At 41.0% G+C, this 22778-nt stretch overlaps 1 protein-coding gene across 1 annotated transcript in view; it reads left to right on the top strand.

Moving 5' to 3' along the window:
* RPAP3 (RNA polymerase II associated protein 3) overlaps positions 1 to 22778 on the top strand; it is a 126280-nt gene that overhangs the window by 94355 nt on the left and 9147 nt on the right. The window contains 3 exon segments of the mRNA XM_030216402.1: positions 1708 to 1818; positions 6474 to 6709; positions 8634 to 8799. Coding sequence (XP_030072262.1) covers positions 1708 to 1818; positions 6474 to 6709; positions 8634 to 8799 — 513 coding nt within the window.

Below are 22778 nucleotides of genomic sequence, written 5' to 3'. Positions count from 1 at the left end.
CTACTTATTTAGCAAAGGCAGTTTATGGCATTAGGTTTTTCTTTGTTTATCATTTAAAGTCTCTATTACCATTTCATAATCTAGCAGTTAAGGGACTCTTCTAGAGTTTACCATAGCATCAGTGTAGCATCAATCAGTTTTAACTTTAGGTTTGCGGAACAGCTTAGTTTCCATAGTACAAAACTCTTTTTCCTATAGTTTTTAAAACATTAAAACTTGAAATTTCTGCCACAGCCTACAACATTAACAGCCTCTAGAATGCACAGTAGGTATAGTAGAGCCTAGTTTAGTCTTCATTCCCACTCGCCCACCCCAACTCCCGCCCACTTCATTTATAGTCAGATATTCCAATTAGGATAATGAGAGGACTCCTCTTACAGAGTTTTAATTACATTTTATTACTTTCTAAAAAGAAAACACTACAAAAATCACACAATATACCATATAAGCTAAAGGCTCTTTTATATTAGACTAAGATCCTTAATACCTTAGCAAATTTTAAATTACTGAAAAACTCAATAATATGCATACACACGTAAATGCCAATATTCCGGATAGTGGTACATACTGTTCTATAAAATGGTGCCTAAGTGCAATAGTGTGTAGTTTGACAGTGGGCGGAACATGGGCAGGGTGCACAATTACATGCATAAATTATAGAATACTATGCGCACATTTGTTTTTTTCCAATCTAGGTTTGAGCATTTGCTCCAGCTCTGTGGCTGATGTAAATGATGTGCTTAAAATACTGTAATATTTTTGATCTTTTATGCTAGTATTCTATAAAGAAAGGTTTATGCCTATTTTACTTTATAGAATAAGCTTCAAATAGTTGCCCCTTTGTAGAATCCCCCTCCTCCTGTCTAGAGTTAGGGCCCATGTTTGCAGGTTTTGGTGGGGAGAAGTCCTGTAAAGTGGGCTCAGCTGAGGATTATCACTGCCAAAATTAGGTCAGATGAAAGGGATATAAAAGAAAAGAAAAATCTCTGGGACTTGTGAATATGAAGGCTTATGTTAACTTTCACTTTGGTGTATTGCCTTTAGAATTATAAAATGCTATTCTGTTTGAAATTAAGCTCTATTTTCCCTCCAGATCCTTGTAAAATCTGACTGGGGTTAACTTGGTGGCCATGACACTTGTGTGTAGGAAATCCAGGCTCAAGTATTGGCCACCTCCTCCCCTAACCCTAGTCGCAGTTCCCGCTGTTTAGGCAACCAGAAGCTAAGGATACAGTTGAGGCATTGTTTGCTGTTTCTTGTGGGATGGAGTCACAGCCCCTTTGTGTAGTGAAACATATGGATGGGGTTTGGCGTACACTTGCCTTCAGAAGATGCTGAAGCTTGTGACCTCTTACCGAAGGTTGTTTCTATAAGTAGATAGGATATGAAGAGAATCGAAGAGAGTTGGAAAATTGAAAGGCTTATTTCCAAAACACTAGGTCTTTATTAGTCGGGGTTTTGGAAATAAGCCTTCACTTCCTGATGACTGCAGAATATAGACCCCATGACACCTCATCTTCATATCCCCCTGTGGTAAATGGTAAGGAAGCCTGATTTAGGCTAGAAACTTATATCTGAAGGAGAGTGGCTTCCCAAAAAATCATGCCTCTTACTAATTTCTTACCTTCATTCGTACTGTTATTTGTGTTTTAATTGAATAAGGTATTTGTCTTCCATGATCAACCTGTCAATTACCCTTTCTTTAAGGAATTAACTGAAAAAGGCCTCTGGACTAATCAAGGACTTCCTGAACAACCTGTAGAAGAAAAACAAAGGCTGGTAAAACCCATTGATAAACCGCCACATCTTAGGTCAACTGTAAGTGCCTGTTTCTTAGCAATTCGTTTTTTAAGCTCACAAAAAAAGTTTTTATTACATGCTGTCATATCTTTTTTATGATCTAAATTATAGATGTTATTTTTAGGTTTGCATGAACTAGAAAAGGTTTTGATTGTAAGAAAAGCGTTAAAAAATTATGGGCCTGATTTATTTTAAGGATGTGTGCTCCTAACTTTGAGAGCTATGCTCATGAGTTGGCCTCTTTGAAAATTCACTAGGGCTAAGTGCATAAATGTTGCTTAATATAATAATGGATCTCTTTTTAGAAGTTGGCATGATGGAGTGTGTAAGTTTCATTCCAGATATGTCTGTATAAGTGGTGGTTCATAACCTGGAGTCCATAGACAGGCTTTCGGGGTTAACGAATGGTTGCAAAATATATTTTCTTTTCCTTTAATATTCTGCTTTTTACTTTGAAAATTGTTTAAATACACTACCATTATGAGTTATGGATATCTGTCTTTGTTTACATCAGGTCATGATACATTTTAAAGTAAAACTTAATCCCCTATTATTCAGCCTGTAGCAGTTGGTATTTTTTAAAATTGCAGCTTGCACAAATTTTTTATATCTGGATGTTAAGTACTGTTATTTGATTGCCATCTGGTGCTGAATATTGGAATATAACTTGACCAGTGCTGCTTATCTGGGTAATAAGTAACGGCTGTCCCAACTTTTCTGGGCAGCTACCCAGTTATTGGAGTCAATATCGCCATTAACCAAGTAAATGCCAGATCTGCCCTGGTTCTGCCCCCAGATCAACCTGTCACTACCTGGATAGTCAATACATCAATTAGGGATCACTTATAGATAAACTGGCGCTGGTAATTCAATCAGTCAAACAATTGCACCAGGGAATACTCCTATATCTTAAGTGTTTTATTTTTTTATTATTTTTATCTGCAGTGCTCAGTATTTTGCTGTTGTGCCTAATAACCATATGTTACGGAGTTAGCAAACAGCCACCAAACATCACAGCACTGACCCTTCCTCCCTACCTATCTCATTATAACACTCTACTGTGCTACGGTCAGTTGTGGAGTCGACAGAAAGTAAACAAGTACAATTATCTTGGCTGGTTTATATAATTCTATGATGAATCTTGGTCTGGTGCTGCTACTCCGATACCCCCGTGCTGTAGTGAACTGTGATTAAAATCAGTACTCCATCGCAGTTTTAATTTTAATTATCTACCTTTATATTCATATTTATACTTTAAGATGTGGCATCAAAAAAATATTATTCAAACTTATTTGAATGAATCAGTTCAAGACAACCCCTTCGCCAGCATTTCGACAATTTGTTGTCTGTGTCAAGGGAAGATTATCAGCTTATTCAAAACTCCTTGAAATGAACCTGGAAAAACCAAAACACAAAGCATTGCATTACTGACAAAATAGTCCAAAACTTTACTAAAATCACAGCCACTTGTTCCTAAAATCATGCAACAAATAAATATATTGATAAACCTACAAGGCAAGTGCCGGTCAAGGTGATAGTAACTCCCTCTCCCACCCAAGTCTCCTTAAGTAAGTTTTATGCTTCTATTAGATTCCTTTATAGCCTTGACTGGTTAACCATAGACTAGGTATTTAATAAACACAATTTATAATTTATCAGCTTCCTAACTGGAACTTTCAGAGGGATAACTTTCAAATTTGATGATCCCAGTTTAACTGGTATGATCTGTTCTTCGTCCAAATACTAACAATTACAAATCTTTCAATGGACAGACATATTATAAACAATATTAAGAAAAAATGACAAAAAATAAATAAAATTTTAGATTATGCTAGATTAGACCGGGTACTGATATGAATCGCATTATTCCTGAAGTTAAAATTAGCAAAAATTGAAACATCTGTATGATGACTGGCTTGCTAGGTGGTAGGCTGTCTCGTGGGACTTAGGGCTGCCTTGCTGGATGGCCAAGACTAACTAGTTTCTTGGGCTAGCTGGAGTGAAAGGGTGGTGGCTGATTTCAGGGAAGAGGGAGACCAATAGGATTAGGGAAAAAGACTGGTAAGCAGGAACTAGCTAAAAGAGAGACTAGGTGAGGGGAACAAGAGTGGGTTACAGGGCAAGGGAGAAAAGAGAGACTGAGTCAGCAGCCCCCACCCCCACCTAGTTTCACTCTCTACCCTTCACCTTGTTATAGTATATTGTTGCCAGTGGCCTGCAGGGGTGAACTTAAAGGTCTTGTTAATAAGCTTTCTTTCTTTCTTTTCTCTTGGGCAAGGAATGGGAAAACAGCCTTAGTAAACTGGGCCTTAGAGGAGGAGCACTGGCAGATCTCAGAGGAGATCTCTCTCCCACCCCACCCGCTCCTAAACTTCAGTGACCGCAATGGGAGATGTGGGAGGGAGTAGGCAATGGAGCTGCTGGATCCTCAATCCAAAGACAATTTGTCAAGGCCTGCACACAACCATGAAATATATTCAGAATGAGAATACTTTTATAACAAATTGCCTAGATTGAGAGATCAAGGGAGTGTGAGTTTTAAGCCTATTTTATAAAGATACACATGTGTCTTTATAAAATTGCCCCCAAAAAAGCTACAAAAGTTGCAGCCAAATGAAGATACAAACATTTGTACCTGTTCTGGAGCAGATGAAAATTTTCACACATATTTTATAAAGTTCGAGCATAAATCATGACTTCTCTCACACTATGCCCAAAACCCGCCTTAATCTGGCCTGCTGTACTGTTGCATACACATATGTGCAGTACAGTTTCCCTATGGGTAAAATTATAGATATGTATTTGTTAACGTGTGTTGGCTTTAGAAACCACTTTACAATTTAATTCATACAAAATCAATTTAATGTATATTAACTTTCAAATCGTTGTGTGTATAATTGATTTATGCATGTTCTAGTCCATGTTATTAAAATGGTGTGTGAAACAAACTGAAAAAAAGCACCTTAAAATTGAGTAAAAAAACAAACTCTGATTTAGCCTGTTCACATCCCTAGTAAAAGTACATGTGGCAAGTGCTTTGAGTTTGTGCAGCTGTCATGACCTATTTTACCTTGACCAGCTGTTCTTTGCTACTCCCTCCTCCTACACCCACAGAAGCTACAAACCTAGGTAATGGCCTGACCTGGCCTGCCTTTTGGCAGAAAAGTGGTTTAGAGACACTTGAAAGAGATGAATGAAGACTAGAGAGATTGTTGGTAGGATACAAAACAACTGCAAGAGCTGAGTTAGAGGAAATGCAGCATAAGATCATGTATAGAATATATTTTACCAAAAAAAAAAAATGGGATCCAGAATGAAAATTTAGGACTGTGTGAGGAGTGTATAGGAAGTTATCTGTTCTGCTCCCATTTAAACAGAAGCAGATTGTATTGTTTGTTTAAATTGAGTGCTGTTGTGTTGTGACCTACAGTTCTGTGTTTGTTTGTTTTTTGTTTTGTGTAGTTCTTATGTAATTGGCCCTTTGTAAGCACATGTACTCTGATCCCAGTGTCTTATGGGCTTTCTTTATTGGCTTGCTTTGTCTTCAAGCATGGTGAATAAGGAACCTGTCCTCCCCCCCCCCCCCCTTCTATCGTGTCTTGATACCCAGAATGTCCACTTGACACACTTTTCCTGTGATCTGCTGGTCAGCCTTTGTAAGTCCCTGTAAATTCATTGTGGTTTCACCATATTCAAGTATTTGCAACTTCACCAGCCTCTCCTACTTGTGAAAGCTAGGTGTAGATCAGACTCTTATTCTGCAGTGGCTCTTATTTCCAGTACATCTCAATAGTAAGTGCTTATTCTCTATGTCCAATTTTGTGGTGCCATATTATGAGGGAAGAAGATTACCACTCTCCCTTGGCAATACTCCCTCAAAGCCACCTTTAAAAATCAGGCTATAAAGCAGGGAAGAGATGGCTTATGGAACAGAGCAGGCAGGGCATGGTCAAGGCAGGACAAAACTCTCTATGGAGGAGAGAAGAAAAGTCCTCCACATTATGCCTCCACCACAGAAGGGAAAGCTGCAGCAGCTCTACCCAGGTAGGCCACATTTGTCTTGGAACCCTGATTTTATCTTTGGAACACGGGGCCAAGCCTAGCTCATTTGTCTTGAATAGTGAAAGATTTTAAGTTGTCTTGGCAGAGAAATTCCTCTTGTACCTTTCATGTAACTCACCTTGAATTTAGATTGGATAGGCAAGTAACCAAATCTAAAATCCAAGTCCTATTTGGTTTAATGACCTATAATAAACATTCCTGTGGCTTTCCTAGTAGAGCTGCCCAATCCACTTTTGCTTTGTCAACAATTTCTTAAACATAAGCTTGCCAGTTTATCTTTAAATATTTGATTCTAACCAGCATGAATAATGGTACATTTCATGAATTTTTATACAAAGTAATTTTAGTTGAGAGAGTAGAGATTTGGAAACTCTTACCTTGCCTGCTTTTTGTGTGAAATTATAGTTCTGATTTTGACTCTGAGGATAAGGAACTTGAACAAAACTTCAACTTAAGTCTCTTGCGTAATAGCACAGAATATTGATGACTCAGCTATCAAGATAGTCTGTCATTTATATATTTTGCTGTACATGATAGTCCTAGTCATGTATAACTGTATCAATATATAAGATAAACATAACATTTAGATCTTCCGCCTTTTTTATATTTAGAAACCCCTGAGACGGATAATAATTGAAGAAGTTGGTGACAAGATGGAAATTTTTCATTTGCCAAACAGCTCCACTAGTTTTCCAGGTACCAACCTGGGTAATTCTTTAGAAGTGGAAAAACCATTGTTCACATCAACAAGCCAAAATTTGAACCCAGATCATGAGTTATCCACATGTGACACTCCAAGTGCAAAGCTATTGAAAATAGAAGAGATCAACGATACCCCAGACTTTGAGTAAGTATGAGAGTTAGATTAATCATCATATTTATCATTTATTTCCCTCATCGTCTTAACTATATGGTCATAGTTCAAATCTAATATAGAAAGCAATCATTTTTCCTGAGTTTCAGGAGTGTCAACATCGTAGACATGTTGTGCTCTCGTACTGTTTCGTGCAGTTATGAAAAAGGAGGTCCTTTTCTGTATTTCTTAAAACTATAAACAGCATCAGCATGTACAGAACTTGTTTTGTACCATAGAAGCACCCTTTATTGTTCTTATAAACTGTTATTTTTGGAAGCACGATGAAAGGATGTATATAGTAAATTGTTGCATCACCAAGGTAACAGAACTTGAAATATATTCACATGTATCAGCTGCTTAATTTGAATTCACTTTTGTTTTACTTTGAAGTTATTGCAATGTCCTTTTTCTAATGAAAATAAATTTCCTTTAAGAAAACTATAGTTAATGTAGTCAGGAATGTCTAGATTTTTGAGCTCTGATATTTGACTATATAGGGCCTGATATTCAGTCAGCAGTGATCAGCATTTTCCTGACGTCCACCAGTGTTGAACCCGGAAATTCAGTTCTGGCATTGAATTTCTGGGTAAAGAGAACCAGCTAAAACACAGCCGCTTAAGTAAGATATTTGGCACTTAACCAGCTATGATGAACCGCATAAAGATAGTACTGTGTTTTACGCGATCCTATTTATGTGGTTATCTTAACTGTTAAGTTCCAAATATCTGTACTGGGAAAAGGAGGAAAAAAATATATACTTCCAAAGAAATATATTCAGCAAAGGAAAACAGGGGAGTAGAACTAACATGGCAGCTTAATACCAAACAAAGTAAAGCTTCCAAAAAAGATGTTTAAGTGTAAATGAAACAACAATATTTAATAAATATTTAATAAAAACAAAGCTAACAAATGTTTATTAACATCAAAGCCTGGAGGCATCAGAGGACCATACAGAATGAGCTATTGAATCTCTTATAGTGCTCAGTTATTCCAAATCCAAGCTCTTTTCAAGTTCATCAATCACTTGTCTCCAGAGCTATGAATCTCTTTATATTACTATAGTAAGCATATGAAACTTGACACAGTAAAATATAAAACCCAAATGAGTAACCTTATACATATCAAAATGTATGCAAATACATGTATGAATTTACAGCGCTGTACCACAGGAGTGGTTTAAGGTAAGTGGTTGTTTTTTTTTTTTTTTTTTTGCAACTTTCATATGTTTACTGTAGTAACATAAAGAGATTCATAGCTCCGGAGGCAAGTGATTGATGAACTTGAAAAGAGCTTGAATTAGGAATAGCTGTGTGCTATAAGAGATCCAATAGCTCATTCTATCTATTGTCTTCTGATGCCTCCAGGCTTTGTTTTTATTAAATATTTATTAAACATTGTTGTTTCATTTACACATAAAAAATTCCTTAAAACATCTTTTTTGGAAGCATTACTTTGTTTGGTGTTGAGCTGCCACGTTAGTTCTATTCTCCTGTTTTCCTTTGCTGAATAAGTTCCAAATATTGGCAATTAACCCCTAGAACGCTCCCAAAATAGCTAGTTTCAGATTTAGAGCTAATCTGGGCATCTTCAGTGGCACTAACCAGTTAAGTGCTGCTGAAAATGCCTGGTTAGCCTCAATCAGGAGATTTTTAAATGCCCAGTAGCTTTTCCCGGCCGTTTAAAGTGTTTTGAATATTGGGCCCATAGATTTTAAAAACAGGCAAACATGGTGTATGTGTTTTAGATTGTAATGTTGGGAGAAAAATAAGATAAATTTTGTAATAGTCATTTATGAGCATGGTTTTTATTTATTTCTACTCTTCATATTAAAAAGAAAGCAGTTTCAGATTTTTTTTTTATTATGGAAAATATAAGTGGTAGACCTTTTGGGATTTTTTTACATTCTTTTCTGCAGACCCCAAACTATTGTGAGTGCAAGTCTACCAGCTGAGCCACAGTTTTCTGTAAAGGAATCATTTGTGATATCTGAGATCCCTGCACTTCCTGTAAACGCATTCCAGCTTGAATCAGATTTTAGAAAATTGAAAGGTTATCCAGATAAATTGTACCAATACTTAAAGGTAAGAAGTGTTATTCTGGAATTTAAGGATTATGCAGTGGCGTACCAAGGGTGGGGGCGGTCCGCCCCGGGTGCACGCCGCTGGGGGGGGTGCCACGCACCTGCCGGCTTTGCTCGTTCTGTGCTCCCTCTGCCCCGGAACAGGTTACTTCCTGTTCCGGGGCAGAGGGAGCATGGAACGAACGAAGCCAACAGGCACGCGTCACCTCCCCCCCTCTCCCCCCCCCCCCCCCCCCCAGCAGGTAACAATGCACCCGGGGGGGGGGGGGTTCCTTTCGCTGGGGGTGATCGCGCTGCACCCAGGGGGGGGGTGTCCTGCGCTGGAGGGGGGGGGGCGCATCGGCGACCCGCCCCGGGTGTCAGCCACCCTAGGAACGCCACTGGGATTATGGAAGAAGAATATCCATTTGATTCTGGGTAGTCCACAAAAGCAGAACACATATCTTCAGTAGTTTGAAAAAGCTTTTATTCCTGCCACATTTCACCTCTCTAGAGGCTGTATCATGGGTTACAACTGTATAAAGAACATACAAGACATTAAATTTATTAAATACAAATAATAAGCAAAACGTAAAATGCTGCTTTTATTTGGTGATTTTCTACTAACTATTAGGTACCCTTTGGGACCCTAATGGGTATGTGTCCCTTTTATGTTTTGGTGTTAAACTTTTCTTTTATGATCAATCACATTTCATGTAATGTGATTGATCATAAAAGAGAAGTTTAACACCAAAACATAAAAGGGACACATAAAAACTTTAAATCGTGCTGTGGCATCTCCAAACGTCTCTTCTGCTCTTCTACTTCTGACCCCTGTCCTCAGGATGATCCAGCATCTTACTTCGAACCAGGATTCAACATCACCCCCAAAATGTCAGCCTACTTTAAAAATGGTCTTCAATTGTTCCTCAGCACCGGCAGTGTTGAACATATGCTGTCTGCGGTCTTCTCCAAAGCTTTCCCTCTGGCCTGTTGTATATCCTCTGATATCACTTCCTGTTTATTTTATTTATTTTATTGCATTTGTATCCCACATTTTCCCACCTATTTGCAGGCTCAATGTGGCTTACACAGTTTTATTATGACATTGTCATACCAGGATATCAGATAGAATTAGTAATGTGCAGAGGTTGAGTAAGGGAAGAAAGAGGCAGTGTTTAGGCGGGTAAGTATAGTAGGTGGACTTTCATATCTGGGTGGTTTGGTGAGGTGGATTAGTGAGGCTATGGATTACCTTTGTAGGTCTTGTTGAAGAAATATTTCTTCAGAGATTTGCGAAAGTTAGTTGCTTCATCAATTGTTTTCAGGTCAGTAGGTAATGCATTCCATAGCTGCGTGCTCATGTAAGAGAAGGTAGTGGCATGCATCAGCTTGTATTTTAGTCCCTTGCAGCTGGGGAAGTGCAGATTGAGTAATTTGCGGGATGATCTTGTGGCGTTTCTGGGTGGAAGGTCTACGAGGTTTAGCATGTAGATTGGGGCGTCTGCGTGAATGATTTTGTGTACAATTGTGCAGATCTTGAATGCAATACGCTCCTTAAGTGGGAGCCAGTGAAGTTTTTCTCTTAGGGGTTTTGCGCTTTCATATTTAGTTTTTCCAAATAAGAGTCTGGCGGCAGTGTTTTGGGCTGTTTGGAGTTTTTTGATAGTCTGTTCTTTGCAGCCAGCGTATAGTGCGTTGCAGTAGTCCAGGTGACTTATTACCATTGACTGTACCAAGGTACAGAAGATGTATCTCGGGAAGAAAGGTTTTACTCTTTTGAGTTTCCACATGGCGTAGAACATCTTTTTCGTCGTGTTCTTCACGTAGGTGTCGAGAGTGAGGTTTCGATCAATGGTAACTCCAAGAATTTTCAAGTTTTGTGAGACAGGGAGAGAACAGTATGGTGTAGTTATGGTGGAGAGGTTTTTTGTGTTGTTGTGAGGTGAGTACAAGACATTGTGTTTTTTCTGCATTAAGTTTTAGTTGGAATGCATCCGCCCAGGTGTGCATGATTTGGAGGCTTTGGTTGATCTCGTTGGTGATTTCATTTAGAACATGTTTGAACGGGATGTACATTGTGACATCGTCTGCATATGTAGGGGTTGAGGTTTTGATTGGCAAGAAGTTTGGCTAGAGATATCATCATGAGGTTAAATAAGGTTGGTGAGAGGGGGGGGGGATCCTTGGGGGACTCCACATTCAGGTGTCCATGGGGGTGATCTGTCTGCGTGCGTTGTTACTTGGTATGATCTTGTGGTCAGGAATCCTTTGAACCATTTGAGAACTGTGCCTCCTACTCCGAAGTATTCTAGTATATGTAGTAGAATTCCATGATTAACCATGTCAAAGGCACTGGACATGTCGAATTGTAGGAGGAGTATGTTTTTACCTTTTGCAATTGCTTGTTTGAATGAGTTCATTGCGGACACTAGAACAGTTTCAGTTCTATGATTTGAACGAAATCCTGATTGAGACTCATGCAGAATTGAATGTTTGTTTAGGTATTCAGTGAGTTGTTTCGTTACTACTCCTTCCATGAGTTTGGTTATGAGGGGAATAGATGCTACTGGGCGATAATTGGTTAGGTCCATTGTACTTTTCTTGGCATCTTTTGGCAGTGGTGTAAGTAGGATGTTTCCTTTGTCCGTGGGAAAAAGCCCATTTTGAAGCCTGTGGTTTATGTGGTTCGTGAGGTCTGTTTTGAATTGTTTAGGTGCAGACCTTATTAGACTATTAGGGCAAATGTCTAATTTGCATTGCGATTTGGCGTATTTTCCGAGCCAATGTGAGAATTCATCTGATGAGAGCGTGTCAAAGTTGGTCCATGATCGATCTGCTGGGCATTCCCCGGGGTTTTGGGTCTAGATATTCAAGGATGTTTGTGTAGTCCGTTATATTAGTCGGTATCATGAGTCGGAGCTTTATTATTTTTTCATTGAAGTAATTCGCAAGATTGGTTGCTGATGGGGTGTCTGTATTGTTGGAGGTAACCGTTGTAATATTTAGGAGATTGTTTACGAGTGAGAAGAGTTTGTGTGTATCTTTGTAATTTGGTCCTATTTTGGTTTTATAATACGTCCTTTTAGTTTGTCTGATAGTGTATTTGTATTTGCTTTGTAGTTGTTTCCAGTCTTTGAGTGTGTGTTCGTCTTTTTTTTTTTTTGCTCCATGCTCTTTCTAATCTTCCAACCTGTGTTTTTAGTTTTCAATTCTTCGTTAAACCATGGTATTGAATTTTTTCTGTGTGAGGTTCTGGTTTGAAGTGGTGCTATGTTGTCTAGTACTGTTCTGCATCTGTTGTCCCATTCTTGGAGAAATTGGGGTGAGTCAGCCTACTTTAAAAATGGTCTTCAATTGTTCCCCAGCACCGGCAGTGTTGAACATATGCTGTCTGCGGTCTTCTCCAAAGCTTTCCCTCTGGCCTGTTCTATATCCTCTGATATCACTTCCTGTTTACATGGGCAGGATGGGTCAGAGGGAAGGCTTCGGACCTGGCTGCAGGCAGCCATGACCAGCGACCAACGGAAGACCAACTTAAAGGAAGACTGGGGGGGAGGGGTCAGATGCCGAACCCTGAGTGAGGGGATTGGAGTGAGCTGCAGACCTGCAAGCAGAACTGGAGGGGTCACTAGTGGAAGCTATTGCCAAAGCAGTAAGCTCCAGCAGCCACAAAAAGAGCTGTGTGTTATTCACCATCAAGTTTGTGTTGCTACTCAAGGGTGGAGGGGAGGGAGGATGAGGTGCTGAACAATAGGAGGGAGGGACAGAGAAAGACTTAATGCACTTGGGGGAAGAGGAAAGGGAGAGAAGGAAAAGAAAAGGAGATGTGTTGGATCTAAGGGGTGGGAGGGAGGTAGATTATCAGTTCTTTAGGGAAGAGAAGGGGGGTGGGATTTGATATACCACCTCTCCGCAGTTACAATTAAAGTGGTTTACATATTATATACAGGTACTTATTTTGTTCCTGGGGCAATAGAGATTTAAGTGATTTGCCCAGAGTCACAAGGAGCTGCAGCAGGAAATAAATAAATAGTAGTATGTAGTAACTTTAACATATTAGATATTAACATTTTTTGGAAGTGGCTTACAGACTAACCCCCCCCCCCCCCCCCCTCCAGGTTTACAAAGCCTGTCGGCATTAGCGCACCAGCAGCTGCTAATGCAGCTTTGTAAGCAGGCAGGTTTTTATTTATTTTTTTGTTATTTTTTAATACAGGTAAGTGATAAATTTTATATTTTGCTTAATATTTATTTATATATAATGTATGTTTTGTATGTTCTGTTATACAGTTGATAACTCCTAATGAAGCCTCTGGAAAAGCGAAATGAGGCCACGTCGGGTTTCGTTTTAAAGTGGCAGGAATAAAAGCCTTTTCAGTCTACTAAAGATGTGTATTCTGCTTTTGTGGACTCATTTCACTACTTTCAGTTTTTTACTTTCCTCTTCTGGACTTTCTCATTTGATTGTGGGGGCATGCTTTTCCGATCATAAGTAACCTGTTCTGGGGCAGAGGGAGCAGAGAACCAGCGGAGCTGACAGCCGTGCGGCTGCTTTCTGCACCCCTCCAGCGGCGTGCACCCGGGGCGGACCGCACCCTCCGCCCCGCCCTCGGTACGCCACTGGACAGATCTACTTGTGTATCAATAGGAGGGTATCCATTTCAAAACAGAGGATAGAAACACCATTCCAAAAAGCTGAAGAGCATAGGTATTCAACATAGTAACATAGTAATTGATGGCAGATAGAGACTTGCACGATCCATCCAGTCTGCCCAATAAGATAAACTTATAACATGTGGTATGATGCGATATGGAGAAGAGAAGTGGTCATTCCTGGATCAGGAGTGTATCGCAGTGAGCATATACTGTATGTGACTGTCACTTTCAGAAATGCTGTGCTATTTTTGGAAAGAGGATCGAGTATTGTATTTTTTGTTTTGGTTTTTTTTTTCACACGTTTTTTTACAAATGTCTTTTTAAAGACCTCTAGTTTACCTTTTTTGGTAGCCGTCTAATGTTAATGCTTGAATTCATTATTGTAAGACTCCTGAGCATGCACTAACCGAAACAAAGTGCCGTGTCGAGTCTTTTATGAAAGAAGAGTGTTTTACACAGCTCTAGTACTTTTTGTAACAATAAACCACTGTTTCATTGCAAATCCCATTGTCTGCTGATTCTCCTTCTGCTTCCCACTCTCTTGTCTTCTTTGTATGATGCGATATAACATATGCATACTTGATCTTAATCTGTCCTTGCCATTTTTGGTGTACAAACTGTAAAAGTCTGTCTGGCAGTGGTCTTATTCTCTTACTACTGAAGTTGCCATGAAAGCCCACACCAGCCCATGAGATCTATCTAGCCATAATTGGGGCACAGACTGTAGAAGCCTGCCTGTTATTCCCCAAATACTAGAGTTGCTGTCAAAGCCCCACTCCAGCCCATCCAGATCCGTCTAGCCATAATTTGAGCACAAACCGTAGACGTCTGCCCAACATTGGCCTTATTTCCTAATTATTGGAGTTATCTAAGCAGTAAGATTGTTTTGATTCCATTCTGTTTCCATATAGGAATTGTTTTGATTCCATTCTGTTTCCATATAGGAATTGTTTGTGCTTATCCCAGGTATTTTTGAATTCCATTTCTGTTTTCATCTCCACCACCTCTAAAGGAGGGCATTTCAGGTATCTGCCATCTTCTCCGTGAAAAAGTACTTCTTGATAACTCCTAAGTTGACCGCCATGCAACCTCAGTTCATTTCCTTAGTTTTGCTGCTTCCCTGTCTCTGGAAAAGGTTTGTTTGTATATTAATACCTTTCAAATATTTAAATGTCTATATCATACCACCCCTATCCCGCCTTTCCTCCAGGGTATACATCTTCAGGTCACCAAGTCTTGTACGTCTTGTGGTGCAAAACCCATACCATTTTTGTCACTTTTCTCCTGCTTCAAATCATCCTGAGTGAGATATGGCTTCCAAGACTGAACGTAATACTCCACATGGTGTCCTCTCTAACGACTTGTACAGGGGCATCACTACCTCCTTTCTTCTGCTGGTTATATTTCTCTCTATGCAGCCTAGCATCCTTCTGGCTGTAGCCAGCACCTTGTCACCTTGAGATCCTTGGACCTTTCACTCCAAAGTCTCTCTCCTGAAATGTTCTTATCAATCTCTTGCCTCCTATCTCCTTTGGATTTGTGCACTCCAAGTGCATCACTCTGCATTCTTCGCATTAAGTTTTAACTGCCAGACCTTAAGACCATTCTTCTAATTTTTGACGATCTGTTCTCATGTTTTCTTTTCTAATGCTTCAGCAATGTCGCTCACAAATATAGTAAATAGAATCGGCTCCACTACCGATCCCTGAGGAACTCTATTACTCGCCTTCCTTTCCTCTGAGCGGATTCCATTTGCCACTGCCCTCTGTGGTTCAACCAGTTTCCAATCCAGCTCACTACTTTGAGTCCTAAATTCAGCCCGTTCATGAGTCCCATGAGAAATCGTATCAAAGGCTTTGCTGAAATCCAAGTAGATTATGGTGCTCATTTTCAAAGTACATAGACTTAGAAAGTTACATAGTAACCTGTTTAACTGTGTGTGCTTTGAAAATGAGCTTCTATATCTAGTGCATGTCCTTTATCCAGTTTTTTGGTTACCTAGGCAAAGAAATCAATCAGATTCATTTGGCAGGATTCATTTTGTCAGGTGACTCCATTATTTTTCATACCACTCACATGAGGCTTACTAACCTGTAGTTTCCCACTTCTTCCCTGTCCCTGCTTTTATGAAGTAAGCCATTCCTGAGGAACCTCTCCCATCTCTAAAGTTCTATTAAATAAATCCTTAAGAGGTCCCACCAGGATTTCTCTGAGCTCCCTCGGTATTCTGGGATATATCCCATCCGGCCCCATAGCTTCCTTCACTTTCATATTTTCAAGTTGTTTATAAACCCTTTCTTCCATGACTGGTGCAATATCCGCTCCATTCCCAGATGTATGCTGGGCAGCCAACTGCGGTCTTTCTCCAGCTATTTTCCTCTGAGAATACAGAACAGAAATACTTGGTGTCGACTGCCACCTGTGATGGCATACCCTCGACGTCTGTGGAGGAAGCTTCGTCGGAGTTGACACTTTGACACCTCTCTTGGGGTCATGGTACATCTATGTTGAGGTGGACTCAGTCTCAGCTCTTTGAGGAAATCTTGGCTGACACCGATGAGGAGCGCTTATGGGACTCAGAAGAAGATCCACAGTAGGTTTTTGGAGGAGGAGTCCTATGGCATCCCATCTTATCCCTTCCCTCCACAGGAAAGGAGGAAGTCTCTACCTGAGAGCCTTTTCTTCCCCTCATTTGTAAAGGAGATGGTGGCTGCCATCCCAATTCCTTTGGAAGTGGAGGACGAGCCCAGGACTAAGATGTTCGAGGTCCTGGACTATAACTCTTCTCTTAGATAGGCTGTGACAAACTGGGTGTCCCCTGTGTCCGTCCCTCTCCTCCCCAAGAAGATTGACACCATGTACCAGCTTCAGTCTTCCCCAGGGTTTGATAGGCCCCAGTTGCCTCATCATTCCCTAGTGGTAGAATCTGTGCTTAAAAGGGCCAGGAGTTGTAGGGACTAAGCTTCGGCACCCCCTGGCACAGAAGCTAGAACCCTAGATTCTTTAGGGCAGAAGATATATCAGGCCTCTATGCTTATCTTCTGTATCCAATCGTACCAGTTCTACACAAGTCTGTACTTGCAGACCTTGGTGCACAGTAACAGTTGGCTTATAGCCCACTAAAATCATTAACTGAGTTCATAGCAGGTTACAACTATAGATTACAAACAAAATCTAGGATGTAACAAAAGCAATTCAAGTATTACTTACTAATCACAGATTCACAGTTCTCATAAACTATCAGAAACAACAACTTAATTGCAACTACTATAGCTCATTTCCTTACTACATATTTATGAAACAGGAAGTTTTTAATTCTTTTTAAAACCAGCATAACTGAATGTATGCTTTAATATAGGTGGAAGAAAATTCCATAGACTAGCTGCCCTGCTATGAGAATAAGGACTTAAACAGCTTCTTCGAAGTAATCTCTTGGAAACTAGAAAAGGAGAATGAAAATCAACTGCGAGTATTGTAATATTATCTTAATGTCGAGAAACCTACCAGAGAGATCATATATTGGGGAATTGATCCAGATATAATCTTAAATAGAAGGCATCTCAATTTAAACAAGACCCTAGCCTCTATCTATTTATTTATTTATTTATTTATTTATTGCATTTGTATCCCACATTCCCCCACCTATTTGCAGGCTCAATGTGGCTTACATAGATTTGTTTAATAAAATAAGAAGTAATCCTTTCTGCTTTTTTTTTTAAAGAAAAAAATCATGCATATGGACATGTTTTGGATGATCTGAATTCTTCTCAATAATCGTTTTGCTATCCCTAGGTATGTAATATTGCAATAGTCTAAGCACCAAAGATTGTACCACTAATTTAAACATATCTTCCATCAAATATTTTTGAATACCTTTTAATTTTCTCATAATGTAAAACGATCTTCTTATGAATTAACCTGACATTCCATAGATAGACATTCCAGCTCCATGCCCAGAATTTTAATTGAGCAGTCTAAAGAATAAGATTCTCCATCAGTTGTAAGATTTAAATCCATGGTGTGACTCTGCCTGATGCCTAACAACATAAATTTTGTTTTTTCTTCAGCTTAAGGTAATGCGCAGCCATCTACTCAGTAATAGTTGAAAAGCATCAAGAAATTGTGCTATAAATATCCTTTAAATCTGCAATAACAGGAAAAACTATAGTTATGTCATCTACATGTGTGTAGATGGAGTAATCTTACCTTTCCAAATAGTTACCCAGAGAGGATAGAAGCACATTAGTACCGGTGACAGAGGAGAGCCCAGAGGCACACTTGAAGGAGGATCCCAACTTTCTGATAACATTTATTTATTTAGCACATTTATACCCCACCTTTTCCCACATGTGTGCAGGCTCAAAGTGGCTTACAATGTACTGAAAAGGCTGTCGCCAGACCAGTGGTTATTCAAATACAGTTAAATTAGATGGCATAGAAGGGATAAGGTAAAAAAAGAAATAAGGGTAAGGGAAATAGAGTCCAAAATGGTCCATGGATATCTTATTCTGAAGGACTTTAGGTTAGATGTTGTCCTTGGAGTAGGCTTTCCAAGATAGGCTTGTCTTAGGTAGCTTCCTGATGCTGGGATGGTGTTGAGTAGTTTGAACAGCGTTCGGCAGGGCTGTAATAATACCCATCCAGACCAGTTGATAAAAACATGCTGCGATCAGAATGTTGTTTGACAGGAAGAGATGTGAATTGTCCGAACAGACCACGTCGGCCTTGCACGGTGAGAAAGGAGCCAAAATCCGATCTACCCCAGCCCCCGAGACGACATTCCCTGCATCGATAAGATCTTAAGACCATAAATCCTCTAGATTGTACCAAACTCACTCAAAATATCTAGCAGAATTTTATGATCGATTAAATCAAATGCACTGGAAAGATCCAGTTGCATGATAAGGGCTCTATGGCCTTTGCTCTTAAGGTATGTAATGTTATTCAGTAGTGTAACCAACAGGATTTCAGTACTGTGATCAGCACAGAACCCAGACTGCGAAGTGTGCAACAATTCTGAATGATCCAAATCAGCTACCAACTGCTTTTTCCCTAAGGCCTCCAGTATCTTTATAAGTATCACTTCTAGAAGACAGAGGGTCTTTCTATATTGGTGTCAAAATAATCTCAAAGAAGATTTTAGGGAAAGTACCAGAACAAGAGAATCTTCAGTCCAATGGAGTAGGACCTCTTTTTAAACAATCTTCACCCAACGCATAATTAAACTCTGGAATTTATTGCCGGAGAACGTGGTGAAGGCGGTTAGCTTGGCAGAGTTTAAAAAGGGGTTAGACGGTTTCCTAAAGGACAAGTCCATAAACCACTACTAAATGGACTTGGGAAAAATCCACAATTCCAGGAATAACATGTATAGAATGTTTGTACGTTTGGGAAGCTTGCCAGGTGCCCTTGGCCTGGATTGGTCGCTGTCGTGGACAGGATGCTGGGCTCGATGGAACCTTGGTCTTTTCCCAGTGTGGCATTACTTATGTACTTATGTTTTCATAAAATATGTGGGACAAGTGTCCAGATAGCAATGTGATTTTGCAAATTTTAGACACACAGAGAGGCATAATCGAAAGGGGCGCCCAAGTTTTCCTGAGGACATCCTCGCAGGATGTCCCAGTGAAGGGGCAGGGAAACCTGTATTATCAAAACAAGATGGACGTCCATCTTTCGTTTCGATAATACGGTCGGGGACGCCCAAATCTTGACGTTTAGGTCGTCCCTAGAGATGGTAGTCCTTAGACTTGGTCGTTTCTGATTTTCAGTGATAATGGAAACTAAGGACTCCCATCTCAGAAACGACCAAATGCAAGCCCTTTGGTTGTAGGAGGAGCCAGCATTCGTAGTGTGCTGGTTGCCCTGACATGCCAGGACACCAACCGGGCACCCTAGGGGGTACTGCAATGGACTTCAGAAAAAGCTCCCAGGTACATAGCTCCCTTACCTTGTGTGCTGAGCCCCCCAAAACCCACTACCTACAACTGTACACCACTACCATAGCCCCAACTATTTTTTTGAGGGTGGGAGGGGGTTAGTGACCGCTGGGGGAGTAAGGGGAGGTCATCCCCGATTCCCTCTGGTGGTCATCTGGTCAGTTCGGGCACCTTTTCGTGGCTTGGTTGTAACAAAAAAAGGACCAAGTAAAGTTGTCCAAGTGCTCGTCAGGGACGCCCTTTTTTCGATTATGGGTCAAGGACGCCCATGTGTTAGGCACGGCCAAGTCCCGCCTTCGCTACGCCTCCAACACGTCCCGGGAACTACAGAAAGCAGTTGGGGACGCCCAAAATCGGCTTTCGATTATTCCGATTTGGGTGACCCTGGGAGAAGGATGCTCATCTTCCGATTTGTGTGGAAAGATGGGCGTCCTTCTCTTTCGAAAATAATCCTGAAAGCGTCTATTTCATCCAAAGAAACTCAAGAAAAAGCAGCCAGCAGACTCTTTCCCACCAGAGCAGGTTGAATCTGTTCACCAGCTGGTCAAGCAGCAGAAGGCATGTCGTAAGTTCTTGGCCAGTGGCACCTATGACACTTTTGATGTTGCCTCTAGGATCTCTGTGCAGACTCATGGCTCTGTATCTCTGACTTGAACCAGGCTGTCCATCAGACATTTGCAGATGCCACGTGCTGGGGGGGGGATAAACATTTTGGAGAGTAGGTGGAGGAGAATGCTGACCTCATCAAGAAGCACACTGATAACCATCGATTCTTCCGCCAAGCGCCTTCTGCACCCGCCTCCTCCTCTAGGAGCTTTTTAGCAAGTTGAAAAGGAGTGCTTATTACTCGCAGAGGTGTAGTCCACCCTTTCTTCTCAGCAGGCTCAGCCCCAGCATGCTTCTTCTCGTCAACAGAGCTTGCACCTAAGACCCAGACGGCTTCCCAGTCAAAGCAGGGGGCAAGCTTTTGACTGGCTCTAGCAGAGCATAGCTGCTGTAAATGTCACTATCCCGGACAACTTGCTGATCAGGAGGAGGCTGAAGTTTTTCCAAGAAAGGTGGTCCCATAACCGCCGACCGGTGGATTCTTCAAATAGTCTGTCTTGGTTATGCCCTGCATTGGCTTCAGAGACCACCAGATTGCCCACAGAGAGCACATCACTTCAGCTCCCAACACAAACAGGTACTTGCAGAGGAACACGCCACTCTTCTCAAGGCCCATGTGGTCAAACCTGTTCCACCAAGGGAAGAAGGGAAGGGATTCTATTCCAGGTACTTCCTTGTGCAAATGAAAATGGGGGATGCGTTCCATCCTAGACCTGAGGGGCCTGAACAGATTCCTGGTCAGAGAAAAGTTCAAGATAGTTTCCCTTGGTACCCTGCTTTCCATGCTTCAGGAAAATGATTGGCTATGCTCTCTGGATTTAAAGGATGCTTATACTCCTATCACGATAATTTCTCCTCACAGAAAGTATCTTCGGTTTTGGCTGGGGGATAGGTCAATTCCAGTATTGCGTGTTGCCTTTTGGTCTTGCATCAGCTGCCAGGGTTTTCACCAAGTGTCTTGCAGTAGTCACAGCGTTGTCACGCAGACTAGGGAGTCCATGTGTAACCCTATCTCAACTACTGACTGATGAACAGCATGTCACAGGACAGTGCTCAGGAGTCCATACAGATGACTATTAGGTTGTTAAACCTACTATGGTTCATTTTAAAGTACTCCAAGGCCCATCTGCTCCCTGTCCAACGATTTGGAGTTCATTGGAACCCTGCTAGACACTCAGCCAGCTCAGGCTTTTCTCCCTCTGGCGTGGGCAGATGCTTTCGTCGCCCTCACCACTCAAGTCCAAGCAGCTCGGCAGGTCACAGCCCGGCAGATGTTGAGGTTGTTGGGCCACATGGCCTTTACTTTTCATGTGACACCCTTGACACGTCTTCACATAAGAACTGCCCAGTGGAACCTAGAGGATGTCATCCCAGTTCCACCAGAGCTGGTTTAGTCCCTACTCTGGTGGACAATTCAATCCAATTTGACTCTAGGACTCCCATTTCAAATTCCACAGCCCACAAAAGTGCTAACTACTAATGCATCTCGCCTAGGATGTGCACTTGAGGTGCATGGTTAGCCAGGGAAACAGATCTCCAACGATCACACATGAACCTCCACTATCCAAATTGCAAAGGTCTCAAATACAAAGCAACCCAAGCATCCAGCTTCTCCTACATAAGCACACAACTATGGAACGAACTACCAAAAGCTGTGAAAACAACCCACGACCACCTAAACTTCAGGAAATCACTAAAAACCTATCTGTTCAAAAAGGCGTACCCTATCGACCCAACTTAAATTCCTCAACTCAGCAACACAGCAAAACCAAAGATCGTACTGAACATTATATAACCCTCTTTATCCTACCCTATTGTACCAGAAACATACCTACCTTATCTGACCTTGACATTACACTGTATTTACCTACCTTATTTGACCTCAACATTACATTGTATTTGTTTCTCTACTGGACTAGGCGAAGCCTTACGGTACTATGTAAGCCACATTGAGCCTGCAAATGGATGGGAAAATGTGGGATACAAATGCAACAAATAAAGGCTTTCAGGGATTAGGTGAACAACCAAATTGTACTCATTCAACAGTCAGGTTGCTATGTGCTACATGAACAAGCAGGGGTGCTCCAGATCATGCCCCCTGTGTCTGGATGTGGCATTGAGCGGACCAGTATGGGATGCTCCTCACGGCCACTTACCTGGCGTGAAAATTCAACAGACATAGGGTCATGCAATTCACGAGTGGTCCCTCAGCTTGGGCATTGCCCGTGACATCTTCGAGCATAGGGCACCCCCTCAGTGGATCTCTTTTCCACTCAGTACGCTCACAAAGTCTCTCGGTTCTGTTCCAGGCCTATGACAGACTAGCGTTGGATACCTTCCTCCTTCATTGGGGGACAGGACTTCTGTGTACGAATCATCCCATTCCTCTTGTGGGAAAAACTGTGCTGAAACTTGAGCAAGACCGCAGGACCATGATCTTCCACACAGTCCTGCTTGTTCGCATTCACTCGATTAGTATCACTGACAATGCCCAACAATGGTTCAAATCTTATCTTACAAACAGTCAGTATACAGTTCACACTGCAGACACTACATCTGCACCATTTCATTCTACATCTGGTGTCCCTCAGGGATCTATTCTCTCCCCAATATTCTTTAACATCTTCTTAGAACCTCTTCTTACTGTAGCACAATCAATAGATCTGACGATGTTTGTATACGCAGACAACATCCAAATTCTGTGCCCCATTAACCCTGCAGATCACAAAGAAATTTCATCAATTAATCAATCAATTCTATCACATTGTGAACTCTAAGATGAGCATAGTCAACACAC

Source organism: Microcaecilia unicolor, chromosome 10 (genome assembly GCF_901765095.1).
Source record: "Microcaecilia unicolor chromosome 10, aMicUni1.1, whole genome shotgun sequence".
In the NCBI taxonomy this organism is placed as follows: domain Eukaryota; kingdom Metazoa; phylum Chordata; class Amphibia; order Gymnophiona; family Siphonopidae; genus Microcaecilia; species Microcaecilia unicolor.
This window is presented reverse-complemented; position numbering and strand designations above follow the sequence as displayed.